A 17,500-nucleotide genomic window follows, 5' to 3' on the forward strand; every position below is an offset into this window, starting at 1 on the left:
GGGGGGGATGGAATTATAAAGAATACCGCTTCCTGTTCAGCCTCGGCCGTCTCGATTAATTCACGGCCGTCTCTGTCATTTCCAGCCCTAACAAGACTGAGTTCATCAAGGCTAAATATCAGATGTTGGCGTTCGTTCATCGGATGCCCTGCCGCGAAGACGACAACGTCGCCACCAAAGACCTCAGTAAGGTGAGACATCGATGCAGGGGGAAGAGAATCTTCTGAAGAGCCTTGGTGCTAAACCAGTCTGGAGGGCCGGCAGCTGCTCTGAGTCAAACGGTCGATAATAACATGTAGGGGGGTAATGAGAGGGTAGAGAAGATAACACTGTTTCATTCCTCGGGAACAACATGGCTCCAGAACCATACAGTGAACCGGCTGTTGTTGGTGGACCGCAATACAGCATTGTGCTTGTCCTCAATGCAGTGTGAAAGGGCCTTGTGACCCACCCCTCCCCCTGTTTTTTTTTTTAAATCACCCACACAAATGTCACGATTCTGACACGTGCATGGTAAGCAGTAGGTCATTTGTGTTTTGTGCACATGACTGAAATGTTTTGTATTTTTTTCACATGATTATTCAGCAACTGCATTCAAGTGTCCGGACTGGAAATCTAGAGACCTGCCTCAGGCTGCTGTCGCTGGGAGCGCAAGCTAACTTCTTCCACCCGGTGAGTTCTCTAATCAGGATCTCATGAGAACCCTCACAGTCGGCTACGCTAACCCCCATTTCACATGAAGGGGACCAGTGTTAGCGTACCCTCTTGTTTGCTCGCGTCTGTTAGCGTGATGCTAAGATTTTGGCACGAGTGCTCAATTTTACGATCGTCGTCTTCTACTAGGAGAAGGGGAACACACCGCTGCACATAGCAGCAAAAGCGGGACAGGTATTCCAGGTGGAGCTCCTGGCCGTGTACGGAGCCGACCCCGGGGCCCTGGACACCAGCGGGAAGACTCCCATTGATTATGCAAGGTGACACCGGTTGTAACAGTGGTAGTGGAGTGTAATGGGTGTGGATTGCAACTACGCTGCCATCACCTATTAAGGCAACGCTTGGTGGTAGGGCGGCTACGGCTAGGCGGTTCATCGGTTAGTCGATAGACTGGATTGAATTTTGATAAGCGATTTCAACGTTTTCAGTCAAGGTATTTTCTTGTTAAGTTAAAATACCAAACATTTGCTGCCTAACGCTTCTGACATTCAAATATGTAAAGGATAATGTATAGAACGCCAGTCATTGTCGGGAAAATAAGCCCCGATAGGGCGAACCGGACACCGGCGTCTAGAGGAGGGGTCTTGCGTCGCCCTGAAGGGGCTTATTTTCGACGTTCTATACATTATCCCGCTTATTACACGGCTACTTGCCAAAACGAAAGAAATACTTTTTACAATTTCTTTGTTACAAGCATTCGTAGTGTTGATTAGCAGAGAAATAGTCTGCAAAGACGTTGACGTCACTTATCAACCGAGTACACTGGGGTTGATAAGTTACCGGACTACTTGCGGAGTGATACGAAAGACGGCAAAAATAATTGACAGTGGTCGATTATACTCAGCAACAGTGAATTATCAAATATAATTCACCGCGGAAGGTATGAAGGGCCCATGCAAGTGAACGGAGCGTTCTACGGCATTGAGAAGAGCCTTGTAATAATTATTAATAACATTAATATTTTAGTGCTCCTCGAATTATTATAGAACCAGCAAACATCACTATGGACTCTATAAACTTGTAAAGGAAATTTTCTTATATTTCAGACATTTTATAGACTAGATGATTCATCTCCAAAAAAGAATCTCGATGAAATGAATTGATAGTTGTTGCCGCCCAAATGCGTGGGATAATAGCATAAAAATCGTCCACTTCCAAAATATAATTGTGATGCATAAACCTGTGTTTTCTATGAATGCGTCACAGCCTGTTGAATATACTCTGTATGTATTCCCAGACAAGCTGGTCATCAGGAACTAGCGGACCGCTTGGTGGAGATCCAGTATGAACTCACTGACCGGCTGACATTTTATCTGTGTGGGAGGAGGCCAGGTAAGCGGAGCTCCGAGCCAGATTTAGGCCCAATCCCATTTCTACCCCTTACCCCTCCCCCTTGTTTTTAAGGGGTAAGGGGTAAGGGGTATGGGAATGGGATTGGGCCTAAGGCCCAATCCCATTTCTACCCATTCCAGCCCATTTCTACCCCTTACCCCCTTACGTCTTCCCCTTACGTCTTCCCCTTACCCCTTCCCCTTACCCCTTCCCCCTTCCCCGTACCCCTTCAAAACAAGGGAGAGGGGTAAGGGAAAGGGGTAGAAATGGGATTGGGCCTTACAACAACTGAAGGGCTGATGGGTTGATATGTTCTCAATCTAATCTGGGTTATATTTATTTTTCTAGATCATAGAACTGGGCAACACTTCATTATCCCACAACTCGCAGACAGGTAAAAAAGAATAATCTCCTCAATTAGGTATTTTGAGTATCGGTTTTCTTTCTCTCTGTGTAGAATTTCAAAGAAGGTGGTTTACATATCCTCTGTAGCAATGCAGTTATCTAAATTTTGATTTAATACATGTACATTTTGATTTGTTCCTATTTGTGCAAAATCTTGATGAATAAGATTTAAGTAAGTATGTCTTGTTTGCGTTACTTACTACATTCTGACGGTAAATGCTGAAACCAATGTGTGTTTTAAGAGAAGCACTCAAATTATAATTTCTTTCTTGCAGCAGCTTAGATTTATCCGAATTTGCCAAGGCTGCAAAGAAGAAGCTCCAGTCTGTAAGCATGTTCTTAATCTCATCGTGCATGTTGTTCAACCCGACCCATGTCTCTTTGTAACCATGGTAATAACCTCGACTCCACCTGGCCTCGCTCTCTTCCAGCTCAGCAACCATCAGTTTGAAGAGCTGGCCATGGATGTGTACGATGAGGTGGACAGGAGGGAAACAGACGCCGGTGAGTTGTTTTTTTATCCACCTACCCCTCTCTATCGACATTTACATTTGGGGCATCTAGCAGACTTTTATTCCAAGCGTACATTTTTTCATAAGAAAGTGAAGGAAATATATTGCTGTCGGTAGAGTAAGGATGTTCATAGTACCAAGTGCAAAGCATTAACAATCGCTAGGTTAACTCATTCCCAGTGTACAACAAAGACAGCCATGAAAAGATGCTACATAACTATTACTAAGTACTATAACTAAGTATGACATACAATAAGTGCGTACATTTACGCACTTAATGTGTATTGTGTATTGTGTACGCACTTATTGTGTAGTGCCAGGACGTACAACATACAACAAGTAGGAGGGGAGGGACGGGATATGCAGAGTCTAGGTGAACTCTAAACAGGTGAGTCTTGAGTCTATCGCGGACGCTGGTGGTGTGCGACTCTGCGGCCCTCGACATGACATCCTTCGCTGTGTATCTCACCTGACCTCGCTCCTCGCCCCCGGCGATCCTCCCCTCAGTGTGGCTGGTCACCCAGAACCACAGCACCCTGGTGTCCGACGCCACCGTGGTGCCCTTCCTCCCCGTCAACCCGGAGTACTCCTCCACCCGCAACCAGGCAAGCACCGTCACCGCTCCGCTCCAGGGTGGGGTTGTTATGAGCTGCAGAGCAAGGGGCTCCGGGCCAGTTGTGTAACGTGACATCGGTTACACAACTGGTTGCATCTGTGACACATCTGATGTCACGCACAAGGCGTCACTATTCACTGGAAATCCTCTTTCATTTGAAAGAATATGAAGCCATAATACTATATTTAACAAACAACATTGTGACTTTATTTAGATATATAGATTTGTTTTCTATTATTTCAATGTGTCTTTATTTAGCATATCCATGTTATCATAACCTTAACTATAACTACCTCAACTAGTGACTAACCAACCGGTTATACAGCAGCATTGCTACGCTTTTAAATCGATAAAATCATTGATATATTGTGCAATAATCCCCGAAATGGGTGGTCCACGGACCACCGGTTGGGGGGAGATCGCTGAAGGGGCGCTGACATATGCCTGGTCTTCTTTCAACAGGGTCGTCAGAAGCTGGCCAGGTTCAATGCCCATGAATTTGCCACTCTGGTCATCGATATTCTGACGGACGCCAAGCGGAGGCAATGGGGCAACTCCTGTGAAAGTATGAAAGGTAAGAAAGGATTACAAACTTTAGGAATGGGTTCATATGCTAACATATATTTTGTGCGACCTAACCCCCATCATCGCGTTAACTTGATAATGCTTCCTATTTGATTCAGTTGACATTGCCAGTTCATCGATCACAATATTTCCAATAAATCAATGTTTTTTATTTATTCTGAAAACATTCCTTTAAATTTCCTGTTTAAATGCACACAAGGCCTTGCCACTTGTGAACTCGTATCGCAGACTGCGTGTCTTCCAGGGTGAGCGCAGTGGTGTCGTCGACGCTGTGCTCATCCTCTGTTTGGTTTGTCGGTCATCAGAGGACGTGGAGCTGATCCTCAAAGGGTTAGACGGTTGCCATGGCAGCGACAGCCAAGACAACGACCAGCCGGATTACGACAGCGTGGCGTCGGACGAAGACCCCGACAGGGAGGTCGCGTCCAGGGACAACGGCAACGACCGAAGGACCAAGGTTTGTACGTTTTTGTGATTTATGCTTTCTGAATAGTTTACTCTTGATAGAAGCTTTACCTCGATTTAATTTTGTATGTCCCCGCGGAGAGCAGAGCTCTGAGTCATCGGACCTCTCCGACGGACCAATCACGGTGCAGGAATTCATGGAGGTGAAGAGTGCCCTGAACGCCTCGGAGGCCAAGATACAGCAGCTCCTCAAGCTAAACTGTCACCTGAGTGAGGAGCTCCGCATGATGCAGGGCAAGGTGGGTGGAGAAGGGGAAACATCTGGCCGCCACTTCCCCATGTAGCACATGGAGCATTTACATATTGAAGTCTGCACTGCCATATATAGGCCTGCGCACATTTGTGATGGCTGTGAATAGGCCTCGATGGAAAGAGCAACAGGATGTCCAAAGCAGCAGGAAATGATTGACAAAGATAGCATCACAGTAACTTTTTTGTCAATCGTGCTCATCCGATGCCGGTCTTTAAACCGGTAGGGATCCGATGTCAGGCTTTCACTTTGAAACTCTCAACCCCTGTTGAGAGTTTCCACTCTGTGCTCAGCTGAGCTCCCTGCAGACGGAGAACTCCTCGCTGCGATGGCAGAGCCCCAGCGGAGCGCAGCAGCCCCCGGAGCCCCCCGGCCGCCCGCCGGCCCGCGGGGGCCGCCCCATGTCCATGTACGAGACGGGCTCGGGTTCCAGGCCCTACCCCTCCCACAGAGGCGAGGCCCTCCGGCACGGCGGGCTCGTGCTGCAGCCCCTCCCCCCCAACGTGAGTACCACCACGCGACGTGACCACCCCGACAACCACGAAACCCTACCGACGCAGCGAGCGTTTCGGACCCCCGGTTCGAGCGGAAGCCACGTCCTGTGTCGGTTCTCCTCCTGAAGGGTGTTTATTTTAAACCTGAAACCTAACCACGCCCCTTTCTAGATTGGGAGGGGTCCTTTGGGGACGGCCGCCTCCTCCCTCCCTACCTTCCCCTCCTCCCTGTCCTGGTCGTTGGACGAGAGATCTCGAAGGGTTAAGTACTGAGTCCATCCATCCTCCTCCTCCTCCTCTTCTTCTTCTTCCACTTCCTGGGCCCAGAGGAAAACACAGAGGCTCCTCCCTCTTTGTGCTGTCTCTCCTTTAACTGCTGCTGCTGCTGCTGCATGGCCGCTCCTCAGCGTCCACACGCCAGCCTGCCTGCATGCATGCGGTTCGCCTGCTGTCACACGGCACGCTGTGGAGGGGTTGGGAGGGGTAGGGAGGGGTGTCTGTGAACCCGCGACCGTGTGACTCTCGAAGCAACCGCGAGCCAACACCCCAACAGCCAGAGTGAGCCTCATCTCAACTGGGTTGTAGCCCAGTTCAAGTTTCACAAAGCTGTTTCACAGATAGCCAGCTGAAGGCGACGACATTGTGCATCCAAGGGGAGAAATGTTTTTTTCAGTGTGGACCGCAGTAAACGACATGACTTTGGGTTTTCCCTCAGAGCTACTAATTGCACACACTGTTTGTATTGCGCTGGTTTCTAATTTCCTATTTTCTCCCCCCTACGCACTTTGAATGGATATGTTGTTGCTGAAGTGTGGACGGCCTGTTTGCACTCACTTTGATTACACGTCCGTGTGCATGACCGACGAGCAGCATATTGACACAGGCTTTGTTTTGAATGCTGCAGCCACCAGAGGGCGATAAAGTATCTGCTTCCACTTGAGTTTCTGGCATTTTCTTCCCAGCGCTTTGAAAAAAAGTATTTTATCTCTGCTCAGCCACATTTACGGACAAGCCCGGAATAAGTCTTCTCTTGGTATATGCCTATATATGAATGTATGGAAACAGAAGGTGCACAACACAATTCTCTGAATGAAAGCCATCTTGCTTACACAAACCATATACGCATATGCTACTTACGCATATTTAAAGTGAAATATATTCAGGCCCCAAAATGCATGCGTGCGATCAACTTCACTTTGATCTTCAGCTTACCTCTGGCACTGACTCCCTTGTGTCAGTGGCGCACTGGCGTGTAAGTGTGCTAATGTATTTTAATAGGAAGTCTGTGCTCCTGTGTCTTGGTTACAGGGCTGCAGTCTGGAGGGACACAGCAGGGTGATGGAGAACGACTACGACAACACGCCCGATCACCGCTCTGAACCGGAAGAGACACGGTGAGCGCACGCCCCTCCCAAACTCTGACCACGCCCACGTGCCCCTCATGACTAAAAATAAGGGATTCCTTGACAGCCCTAATAATCCCATTTTCCATGACCTAAAAACAGAAATCCTGGCCTACTTGTCCCACGCATACTTTGCTACTTGTCCATAATGAAACACATTTGTGTTATCCATAAACTTTTACTTAAGATGGTTTTCCTTTGCTTTTCACTTGAAATCCGTCTCCTCTTTTTAGCAATACATTTGACCTTCGCCTTATCAATTCATTCTATGTATTGTGTGTGTGTGTGTGTGTGTGGGTGCGGTGGTCCACCAGTCCGTCCGTGAGCTGCGAGTCGTTGGAGGAGCTGCCCGAGGAGCGTGCCGAGGCAGACTCCACACTGCCCGGCACCGAGGACGTCATCTGCAAGACGGAGCAGATCACCAAGAACATCCAGGAGCTGCTGAGGGCCGCCCAGGAGAACAAATACGAAAGGTTGTGTGTGTGTGTGTGTGTGTGTGTGTGTGTGTGTGCGTGTGCGTGTGCGTGCGTGCGCGCGCGCGCGCACGCGCTTATTATAGATCTGATCTGTATTTATTGTTTGGTTTAGGGTTGGGCCTGGTGTAAATTTTTCCAAACCGGTTAAGTCAGCGACACACTGAGAATCCCTCCGACTTCTTCTGTCTTTACCAACCGATGGCAAAATAACATGGAGGAGGGCAGCCAATCCTGATCTAGCTATGCTCGCTTTTGCACTGCTTTTCGGAACATCTCAAATAAATACCAAAGAACTATGGAATTTGACTGTAGATGTAGCAGCATGCATCCATTTTGCAAATCCATCCGCCATGGCTTCTGATGTAGTCTACAGTGAGCGTGGCTCCCAATCGGCGATCATCATTCCCACGTGATTATCCATACACTGTGTACTTCACTGTGTAGTGAAGATGAATGTACTAATTCCTGTAACGGTCCCCATGGTTACACCCTTATCCTCATGTCATCCTCCTCCCAGTATCTCCCTAAATTGAAATTGGTAAAAGCTCACACACCACAGTGTTTATTCCGGAAACCACCCAACCCTGGTGTAATTTGTCTTATTGTTTGTTTGGTATTATGGCCACCCTTGTTGGCCACACACACACACACACACACACACACACACACACACACACACACACACACACACACACACACACACACACACACACACACACACACACACACACACACACACACACACACACACACACACACACACACACACACACACACACACCGTGGGTGACGGTTCATGGACGATGTCATTGGTCTCAACAAGGGATTCTATAGAGAGCTGTTGTTCTGTGTTCCACTGTACTCTGCTGAGACGAGGGCTGTTTGTTGAACTCCCCCACCCACCTCCCTCCCTCCATTTGTCTCCCTCCTCGACCACCCACCCGCCATACTTGGTCCCATATACATCCAGGCACCCTGCCTCTCTCGCACACTGGACTCCTCTGTCTGAGTTGAGCTAGGAAAGCAGCATTGATCACATGGTCTCATTGCGTTCCCCTTTCTGTACGACGCCCGGTTAGGCTTGCATGGAGAATGAGCCTACTCAACACTTCTTGTCGGTTTCATATGTTATAAATCTGCCTGTTGGCCAATTTAAAAGGAGAAGTTGTATCCTAATGGCTTCTTTTTTTTGTGTCGCGTTCAACACCTATTTTAGTTTTGGGGTTTGATATTTACACATGAATGAGCGGAGCTCTGTTTGATCAGACAGAACAAACGGCTTTGTGCGTGACTGCTTTGGTCACACCCAAAGCAGTGGGGGGGTCATGTAGCTACCCATTAGCTTGAATCCCTTTTTTTATTGATTGTTTTGAGAACATGATGATGATGATGATGGCTGCTGTGTGTCCTCAGTTTCCTGCCGTGCTCAGAGAAGATCCACGGTGCTGTGAGGGAGATGGCCACTCTGTTTCCCAAGGTAAGCTGCCCCCCCCCCACCGGGCGGCCCTCCCCCCGCCCGCGTTCCTCAGCGGCCTCCTGTTTGTTGGGTAAACAGCCAGAGGCTCCCCCTTCCCTCAGCTCCAGCGTGTTCGGGAGTCGTGGAGCTTCTGTGTTTATTTATACATACAAAGAACTCCAACCCAAGCACCAGAAACTGCATTACAGGATTATGTTGGGTAACCACAGGGTTCTTTGCAGGGATATCTCCAGGATAACGCTTCAGCACGGTTCAAATGTTCATGTTTTTAGAGAGCATCAGGGCTGGTGCTATGTTGTCATTTTTCACGGTCACTGCTCAATTTCTGTACGTGACATCGCCACAGCTGTCACAATTAATATTGGGATCTGAATTAGGTTTGCTGTCGCATCATCAACCGTTTCTTTCTGATCCAATTGTCATACGCCTGGGAACAATAACGATAGATCTCTAAAGAATCACTGCACAATCACATTGACTCTTCGTAGTATTCTCACTGAGAAGAATTAGGAATTCAGCCACAGGACACAGTGATTCTAGTGATGCCACCTGCCTCATTCATCCAGAGTTCTACACAGCCACTCATGAAAGAGAGGGTGGGGTGGCGAAAGGTATTCTTGGTAACGTAGGAGAACGACACAATCGAGAGGATCGGGAACAAGCCTGACGGACTCGAAAGGGACGTGTTGCAAAAAAGTATATGACCCCAGGCCCAATCTAGAGTAAACATGATGTATTGATGTCAAGGTTTTAGCCTGTGTTCGTATACGCAGAGGTAGTGTCGTGTAGTACCGAAAGATAGCAGGTTAGATTCCCGATGTTCACATGCTATCTGTAGTTATCCTTGAGAAGGATGAGCCCTGTTCCCCCTACCTGCTCCTTAGAGCTAGGGATGGCACTTTGGAGAAACCAGCCAGAGTAAGCTAGATTTTGTCAGTATCCTGTCAAACATACCACCCAGTCCCTTCAGGCCTAGCTAGCGCTACCTTTAGCAATAGCTCTGTCCAGCCTTGTGTAAGATTCCGTTCATGGGCACTAAGTGCAAAGGCAGAGGCGGTAGGTAGGTATGTAGTCAGACAAATAGGCCATCTAATCATTTCATTTCATCACTTCATTCGGCAACTGGCTTATTACAGGACTGCGACAGACACATTTTTCTGCCCCTTTTTTTTTTTTTCCCAAGCATTTTATACAGAGACTGCAGTCAGTATGTTAAGTGCACTTCACAAATAGGACAATAATCGCCTCGAATTAATCCACTCCCAGCCTACCTTTTTAATGGATCTGACCCCACCGTCGGTGTGTTTGACCCTGCGTTATGTGCTCTCCACGCCTCTCCCCCCGGGCAGACGCCGCGGTCGGAGACGGTGCGCGGGGCGCTCTGCCTGCTGACCACCAGCGCCGGCCGGCTCCACGGACAGTGCCAGAAGGCCACGCTCCACAGCCCCGCCCCGGCCGACCTACAGCTGGTCACACAGCAGGTCATCCAGTGCGCCTACGATATCGCCAAGGCGGCCAAGCAACTCGTCACCGTGACGACCAAAGAGAACAGCAACTAGATCATGTGCAGCGCCAGAGTTAATTTTTTCTTTTTTTTTTTTTCTCTTTCTCGAAATGCTTCCGTGTCGTATTCTGTGTCGTGGAAGTTCTTTCGAACGATTTTAATCAGTATTATGCTATCGTTTTTTTGTTTTTTATTGGCTTGTTGGTTTTATTCAGTTTTGGTCAATGTAACCACACATGTAGACTATCCTACAGATGTATTGGGTGAAACTTTATTTATTGACCTTGTTGTGTGCTACACTTGAAGTGACTCCAGATTTTCCATATAGACACGTTCCCTGCGTTCAATATCTCATTGAAGATATTGGATTTTTTCACAACAATGCATTTAGCCTCACACAACTGTTCATTATTTACTCTGCCTCTTCCATCCACTTTATCTATTTCTCTAGGATAGACCGTCTTTCTTTTAATCTGGTCTTTGTGCTGCCGTCGTGTGCATCTGTTTAATTCGCCTGTGTTGCTTCGCCAGTTTTAATACGAGATGCAAACTTTGTGAAGCTTTGTCATGGAATCGTTTGTTACAGCACACTGATATTGTAGGAGATGTATGTGTGCAAACTTACTTCCCATCATTCGTTGTTGTTGTAATGCAGGTTCAATGTCAGTAGCCTTAACTCAAAGATAAGCTTTATGGTCGCAATAGGTATTTTTTCTTCAAGAATTCCCAATGTTTCCAATGTAAAAACAAAATATATGTATCAATGTAATTCTTTATTAAGATTATGCAAATGTTATATTTATAAATTGTCCGCCATACCTCTAACAAAAAAAACATTTATTTTCTTACAACAATTTTTTTGTTATATGCTTGTTATATAGTCCAGCTATCATCATGTATCTCAACTAGTTAGTTAAGGGTTGGGGTTACTGTCCTATTACTAATGAAGTTGATGCAGAGTTAACACCTGTGTATTTTTGTGCTGCTATTGTCAGTTCTGTCCGAGTTCTAGTTTTCCGTTTATTTTGCAAATCGGGGTACTTGTTTTAAGTTCCTCGGGCCATGAAATGTGTTTGTATTTGATATCATGAGCCATATACAATCTTGTATTTTTATTTTATACTTTTCCATTGTGTTGAATATAATGGCATTTTTAGACAATAAAGCCCCACTAACAAAGTGCTTGTTTCCAGTTTGTGTTTATTTAATATCATTACACAATATCATTACGTAGGTCTTTGGTCCTGGTTGGGATAACCTTTGTACAGCCTACCTGTTGAATATGCTGATAGTGAAACGGATAGGGGCGGGGCCCCAACGCCCTGCCTCACTGACTTTCGGGGAGTAGTAAGTTCCGGGTTCCTTTGACTGAAAGCTGTTCTGTTATTACGAGGTTCGCCCGCGTTGATAATGGCTTTATTACTGGATAACGAATTCAAAGAGTTACCTGCTGACAAAACGCTCGACACGAAGTTATTCCTGGAGTCGGTGTCCCATCTCCCCCCTTTCTTCGGTGAGTACACCTGAACCGCTACCTGGGGAATGTCGTGCGTCCCCGGGGCTGCAGATACAGCCTTTATATAAACAAACCATGGATCGATCGGGTTTCTAGTACAATCGCACGGTTGGATTGCCGTTGTATTAAACCCAAAGGCGGGCGCTGCAGAAATAATGGAATGTTACAATTGACAATGTGTTTTGTGTTGCTTAGTAGTAAGGTCCAGACCCCACATTACCCTCATTGTAACTTAAGCCCGTGAAGGGACCCGCTATATAATGTCCCCACACAGTATACATTCAGCTGAATCCCCTCCCGTTAGCTAACGCCAATGTCTAGTAGGCTCGTCACACTGAAACCCTGTTGCCTACTACGTTATAATAATCACTGTAATACACTGTGTTGGCGTGTATCACACACGCCTCCTTGTAGTTGTTATTACAAATGTTCATGTTGCCTTTCAGATTGTTTGGGATCTAAAGTCTTTTCACCTATCAAATCGGACATTAGTGGAAACATAACGGTACGTTGGATTGATCTATCTATCTGATCAGTCAGGAGCTGGACCCGCATACAAACAACACTGCTGTGTTTCTATATCTAGAAAATCAGGGGAGTTTATGAGAAGGACCCGGTGAAATATGCCACGCTCCAGAAGATTCTAGAAGCAGAGAAAGAAGAATATGGGACGGAATGGCCCAAAGTTGGGGCAACTTTAGCTCTCATGTGGCTAAAGAGGTGCGTGTTTTTGTCAAAAGTCGAACTCCTAACTGTGAACACACACAATGAATGCACCCCAACCCTGAGAAGCAGTTGCACATTCTATTGTGTTTGTGTCAAAACGGGCACACGACACATTCTATTCAATTTCTTTCTTCCTCTACTCGTATTTCTCATATAGGGGTCTCCGTTTCATCCAGATCCTGTTGCAGAGTTTGGCAGACGGGGAGAAAGATGAGACCAACCCCAACCTCATCCGCGTCAACATCACCAGGGCGTACGAAGAGACACTCAAGAGGTACCATGGCTGGATTGTCCAGCAGATCTTCAAGGTAGGCTAAACAGCGTTTCAGACTCCTGTTTAGGGGGAGGCTAGTTTAGTACTTGTGGTGACTAAGGGTGTTCCACTCCCAGCTGAAAGGTACTGGGTGTGATCCCCAATGTCCAAAGGCTTACCACTTGCGTTAAGCTTGAGCAAGACGCCTAATCCCTACCTGCTCCATAGGGACATACTGAATGTCCTGAAGGATAGGATGTATTGTCTAATATTGATTAAATAGAAGTCTAGCTTTTGTACATTTTCATGTCCGGGTCAGATGGTAGGCCTATGGAGTTGAAAAACCTGCGCTGTGTATCTTATTTCACTGAAGCCTTCACTTAATTAGAAAAGACACAATAGCAAAAAGACTTGATCAAGATAAAGGTAATAAACAGTTTTATTTCTGTGCTGGGATCCTTTGCATAATATTATCAGACACTGATAATAACAATCTGAGCCGGACAGGGGCAAAAACAAGCCCTTTTAGAGAACGCATATTGACCTTATGGGCGCTGTGGCCCCCAAGTGTAATATTCAGTGCTCTCGCTCATAACTGATTGCATGAATTTATGTTATCCTTTAAAGGTGACTTGTTATACCACCAGGTGTGAGTGTGATAAACCATTACAAGCGGTTTTGAAAATCAGCCTCTTCTGACATCACAAGTGGGCGTGTCCACCAAGATGTATGACGGATAGATGGGCAACGTTGGCTGGTATGCTTGGTGATCTATCCGGCACACATCTAGGTGGACACGGGCACTTGTGATGTCAAAAGAGGCCGATATTTCAAACGGCTTGTAACGATTAATCCCTCTAACACCTGGTGGTATAATATGTCAACTTTAACGTATGAGTTAAAGAAGCTTGTATTTCTCCATCCAAATCCACTCAACCTTCCGGGGGGTGTTGTTTCGTTCCAGACGGCATTGATTGCTGCGCCCTACAAGTCGGACTTCCTCAAGGCTGTGTCGAAGGGTGAGGTGATCCAGGAGGAGGCGTGTCTGGTGAACCTGCGGCAGTTCCTGGTCAACTACACCGCCACGGTGGACGCCATTTACGACATGTACACAGCGCTGAACGCCGAGCTGGACTACAGTGTTTGATGCCATTACGAGACACTACCACAGGACTCAACCTCCTGGTCCTGTCTGTGACCACTCTGATTGGTTCCTGAATCCGCCCTTGTTTTGCAGCGTGCTGTAAAGCGTTCGATAAGCCCTCTAAAAGGTGTCAGAACATTCTGGTCTTTTTATCTTCTTTTTATTTAACAATCAAAGAAGGAGTATTTATTGTTTGAAGTCTTTGCTCTAATAATGAATATATGCTTCTTAAAAGAAACGTGTGCCTTTGACCATTGAAGTCCGAAATTACAGAAACTTTTACAACGGAAACAACAATGCTACAGCATTCCTGTTGCTAGATGTCAATGTGTGCTGATTCAGTTGGGTGACAAGAGCATTGTAGGCTTATATTGAGATCTTAGAGTTCAAAAATTAACTTAACAAAACATACATATTTAGTGTATTTTGCTTCAAAGCAGAAACCCTTGCCTCACTATAGATGACGATGACGATTGAGTCATTAGGGCATTACAACTCACTATTTATGCAGAACTGTCCACACTATTTAGTGGAGACATCCTCTTATATTTCTCTTTAATTTAATGTCACCTAGAACCTGTCAGTCTACATCAGTAGGATCTTTATCTGCCATCTGCATTTTTGCAGACAAAGCAAAAATGACTAGAATTTCCACTGCTGCTTGGGCATGCATATTTCTGAACGGTTTGTGATGTGTCTCAGGCAAGAAGGCGTGTTTTCGATTAGTCAGGGTTTCCTGCATCCCTTTCTGACATTATGTTTCACTGACGTGTTTCGCACACCGAGGAGAAAAAGCACAGAAGGATAGGAAATCGAATTTATATTGTTTTTAGAAGATGGTTTTGAGGGCATAAAACAAATGACGAAAAGTAAACTGATCAAATAATGGTATTTAAAAATGTCTCAATAGGCATACACTACATTTAAATAATGTTTTTGTTGCACATTGCTCATCCAATACAAACTAACGGGATCTTCAGGGTGTAGGCCCATTCTGTCCACTAGGCGGAGACACTTGCTTACTTTGGTATGTAAGTCAATATCTGCGGTTCCTAGAAAGTCGGCAGGGATCATGCTCTCATGTCTTTTTGTGAAGTGTTTGTGATTCTTGAGTGGTTTTTAATAAATATATTTTCAAAGCTATGTTTAAATATCCAAGCCAAATCAAATGTGTCAACATGTTTACGTGTAAACTACTAAGATCTCAAAAATACTTTACTGTAAGGTCGTCTACAATTAAATAGCCAACTATTGAACTTACTAATGCATTAAATGTGTTCATGGTTTGTAAACGGCAGTAAGGGCTGAATGATAAATGGCTGTATCTCAACGAACCAGCTTATCAGAGTGACTGCTTGCCCAGAGAACAAATGTTAGAGAAGATGGGGAAAAACAGCAGATGGCAACCATGCTATGTTTTGAGTATTTAACTCAAGCGACAGAAATACGATCCTGTCGCTAATCTGCCGCACCTCTTTACCCAATAGCTATCTGGTTTAGCCCATCTCCCTGTGCACCCAATCCCACCCTCTTATCTCCCTGTGCATGTGTTTATGCAGAGAAACTGGGCCGCTGTGGGCCAGGGGGGCTCCAGTTCGCCTTCTCCCAGAGGAAACTAGTCAGCCTAGCCGCTAATCTCCACCGCTAAAAGTGTGCGCCAGAACAGCCGGGATGGTATTATCTTTAGGGTTTTATTCGTTCAGGTGCCTGGGGGGCCCCAGTGTGCAGATCTGGGATAAAACATGAAAAGGAAGCAGGCAAACCCTGGGGGAGAGAGTTGCCCTAACGACTTCAACTCAATTATAGTCTCACAAATCAGACTTTAGATTAAAATTCTGAATTTAGATTAACATCTAAAGTCTGATAGCGGAACCTTCAATGTGGCTGAGCGTTTCAATTAATTTTGCTTCGAATGTATTTCGACCAATGACGTTGGTTGGGTAGACGCGCGTAACAGAGAGGACTGATAACTGAAACGATAGTCTCGTCTTCCCCTTATCGGCATCCCTCCTTGACCAACAGCGAACGCTAGCTCGGCCTTAGCTGGTTGTAACGTTAAACGAAACCTTTCCTGGCTGTAGCAGTTGTGAAGTTTAAACAAGCTAAAACGTCCTTATGCGGACACAAACTTCCTTGGACGAACCGTCTGTAAAGGTTTAAAATCCAACCTATGCAGTAGATTGACCGCTGTAGAAATACATTTGTTTAAATCGTGCTCTGACAACTCCACCTTGCGCTCGCGAATTTGTTCATCACCGGAAGGTTATCACTGTTATAAACCGGAAACGCTGAATAACCCCGCCCCTCTGACTTTCTGGTTTCCTGCCAAGGCGATGTGCAATCTCCCCCAGAAGTATTATTTGGGTATTCTTGTCTCAAATTATTCATAACAGAATTGAAATAAATTGACAAGATTTGTAGGTAGACTTTCACATTCCCTGAGACATAATTGCTCTACGAGAGGACGTTTCTATTTACAAATAATGGAATGTTATTCATTATTCAAGGTAATATATTCTTTCACACATTCTTTATCCCAGTGAATCCATGTATTCGTCAGTGGCACAGTTGATCGCAGAGAGGACCTGTACCTTCTCATTTCCATATAAATGGTCCCTTCAAGGTTTTGCTTGCTTCTCCCTGCTATGAGCCATGTCACCACATCTAGCAAAATGTACTCTTGCGACTTAATTTGGATCACTTATAATGTAAGTCTCATCAATTCATTTCGGCATAAAAACGTTAAGTGTTTAAGTAGTATTACATTATCATTTAACACCATTGAACTTATGAAATGAACAATATTGATGCGAACTATAAATATAATTAATATCCATTTCCAATTAATGCATGCACATATAGTTACACTCACCTCACATCTATAACTCAGTGTTACATGTTGAATTTCCTTCAATGGAAATATGATGTTTAGTAATGTAGGCTACTGTAAAGTAATTTAACATTGACAAATACAACTATTAATACTAATCGGCTTCATACCCTATACCAAAAAAACAACAATAATTTGCCATGTTTATAAAAATTGATTTATTTGACAATCTTATTCAAGAATAGGCAAACTGGGTAAGAGATTAGGGTCTTACATTGCAAACGTAGTTCATTTCAACAACATACTCCTATGTAGAGGGTTCACATGTTGATATATTATAATTGCACTTTATAATCATGAAGACAGTTTGTCATGTAACCTGGCTGTTGAAAATAAATAGTACTAATGTAGCCAGTACAGACGGACAGAGACGCACACACACACAGTCATACGACTCACACCATCACCAACAGTATATAGCCCTACCAAGAGGTTCTCTATGAATGATTGAGATGGTCTGTGTTTTCTCCAGTGTAAATCTCTAGCAGACCCGGTTGTGTTGTTTATAACAGTGCTTTCCACTTTCCAGTCACATTAATTTACTACCACTACTCATAATAATAATAATAACAAAAAAAGAAAGAAATATAAAATACTCTTTGACATACTGAACAGCCAGGCCTTGGGTCTTAAACGTGGCCCTGAAACGCAACGAATGGCACATCCACCAGATCCTATGTACCAGTCTTGATTTGAATATGACATTATTGAAACAGTGGAATGCTTGTATTGATTTAA

The 17,500-nt window shown here is 45.2% G+C and overlaps 2 protein-coding genes across 3 annotated transcripts in view; both read left to right on the forward strand.

Moving 5' to 3' along the window:
* git2b (G protein-coupled receptor kinase interacting ArfGAP 2b) overlaps nucleotides 1-11,443 on the forward strand; it is a 12,843-nt gene extending 1,400 nt beyond the window's left edge. The window contains exons 4-20 of one of the 2 annotated variants that reach the window (XM_056588150.1): nucleotides 86-191; nucleotides 586-672; nucleotides 844-974; nucleotides 1,952-2,046; nucleotides 2,395-2,440; nucleotides 2,727-2,778; nucleotides 2,883-2,955; nucleotides 3,471-3,568; nucleotides 4,042-4,153; nucleotides 4,470-4,621; nucleotides 4,716-4,868; nucleotides 5,173-5,382; nucleotides 5,545-5,634; nucleotides 6,682-6,767; nucleotides 7,091-7,249; nucleotides 8,666-8,729; nucleotides 10,079-11,443. In XM_056588150.1, coding sequence (XP_056444125.1) covers nucleotides 86-191; nucleotides 586-672; nucleotides 844-974; nucleotides 1,952-2,046; nucleotides 2,395-2,440; nucleotides 2,727-2,778; nucleotides 2,883-2,955; nucleotides 3,471-3,568; nucleotides 4,042-4,153; nucleotides 4,470-4,621; nucleotides 4,716-4,868; nucleotides 5,173-5,382; nucleotides 5,545-5,634; nucleotides 6,682-6,767; nucleotides 7,091-7,249; nucleotides 8,666-8,729; nucleotides 10,079-10,288 — 1,924 coding nt within the window. In that variant the 3' untranslated portion in view covers nucleotides 10,289-11,443. The remainder of the gene's footprint in view (nucleotides 1-85; nucleotides 192-585; nucleotides 673-843; nucleotides 975-1,951; nucleotides 2,047-2,394; nucleotides 2,441-2,726; nucleotides 2,779-2,882; nucleotides 2,956-3,470; nucleotides 3,569-4,041; nucleotides 4,154-4,469; nucleotides 4,622-4,715; nucleotides 4,869-5,172; nucleotides 5,383-5,544; nucleotides 5,635-6,681; nucleotides 6,768-7,090; nucleotides 7,250-8,665; nucleotides 8,730-10,078) is intronic. The other variant, XM_056588151.1, reaches the window with a different exon arrangement.
* Nucleotides 11,444-11,539: 96 nt separating this feature from the next.
* LOC130380804 (glycolipid transfer protein-like) lies at nucleotides 11,540-15,275 on the forward strand. The gene is made up of 5 exons (XM_056588153.1): nucleotides 11,540-11,746; nucleotides 12,196-12,254; nucleotides 12,336-12,469; nucleotides 12,633-12,783; nucleotides 13,693-15,275. The coding sequence occupies exons 1-5, from the start codon at nucleotides 11,644-11,646 to the stop codon at nucleotides 13,873-13,875; spliced, it is 630 nt and encodes a 209-aa protein (XP_056444128.1). The 5' UTR covers nucleotides 11,540-11,643; the 3' UTR covers nucleotides 13,876-15,275.
* Nucleotides 15,276-17,500: the final 2,225 nt, after the last annotated feature.

Source organism: Gadus chalcogrammus, chromosome 4 (genome assembly GCF_026213295.1).
Source record: "Gadus chalcogrammus isolate NIFS_2021 chromosome 4, NIFS_Gcha_1.0, whole genome shotgun sequence".
Lineage (NCBI taxonomy): Eukaryota > Metazoa > Chordata > Actinopteri > Gadiformes > Gadidae > Gadus > Gadus chalcogrammus.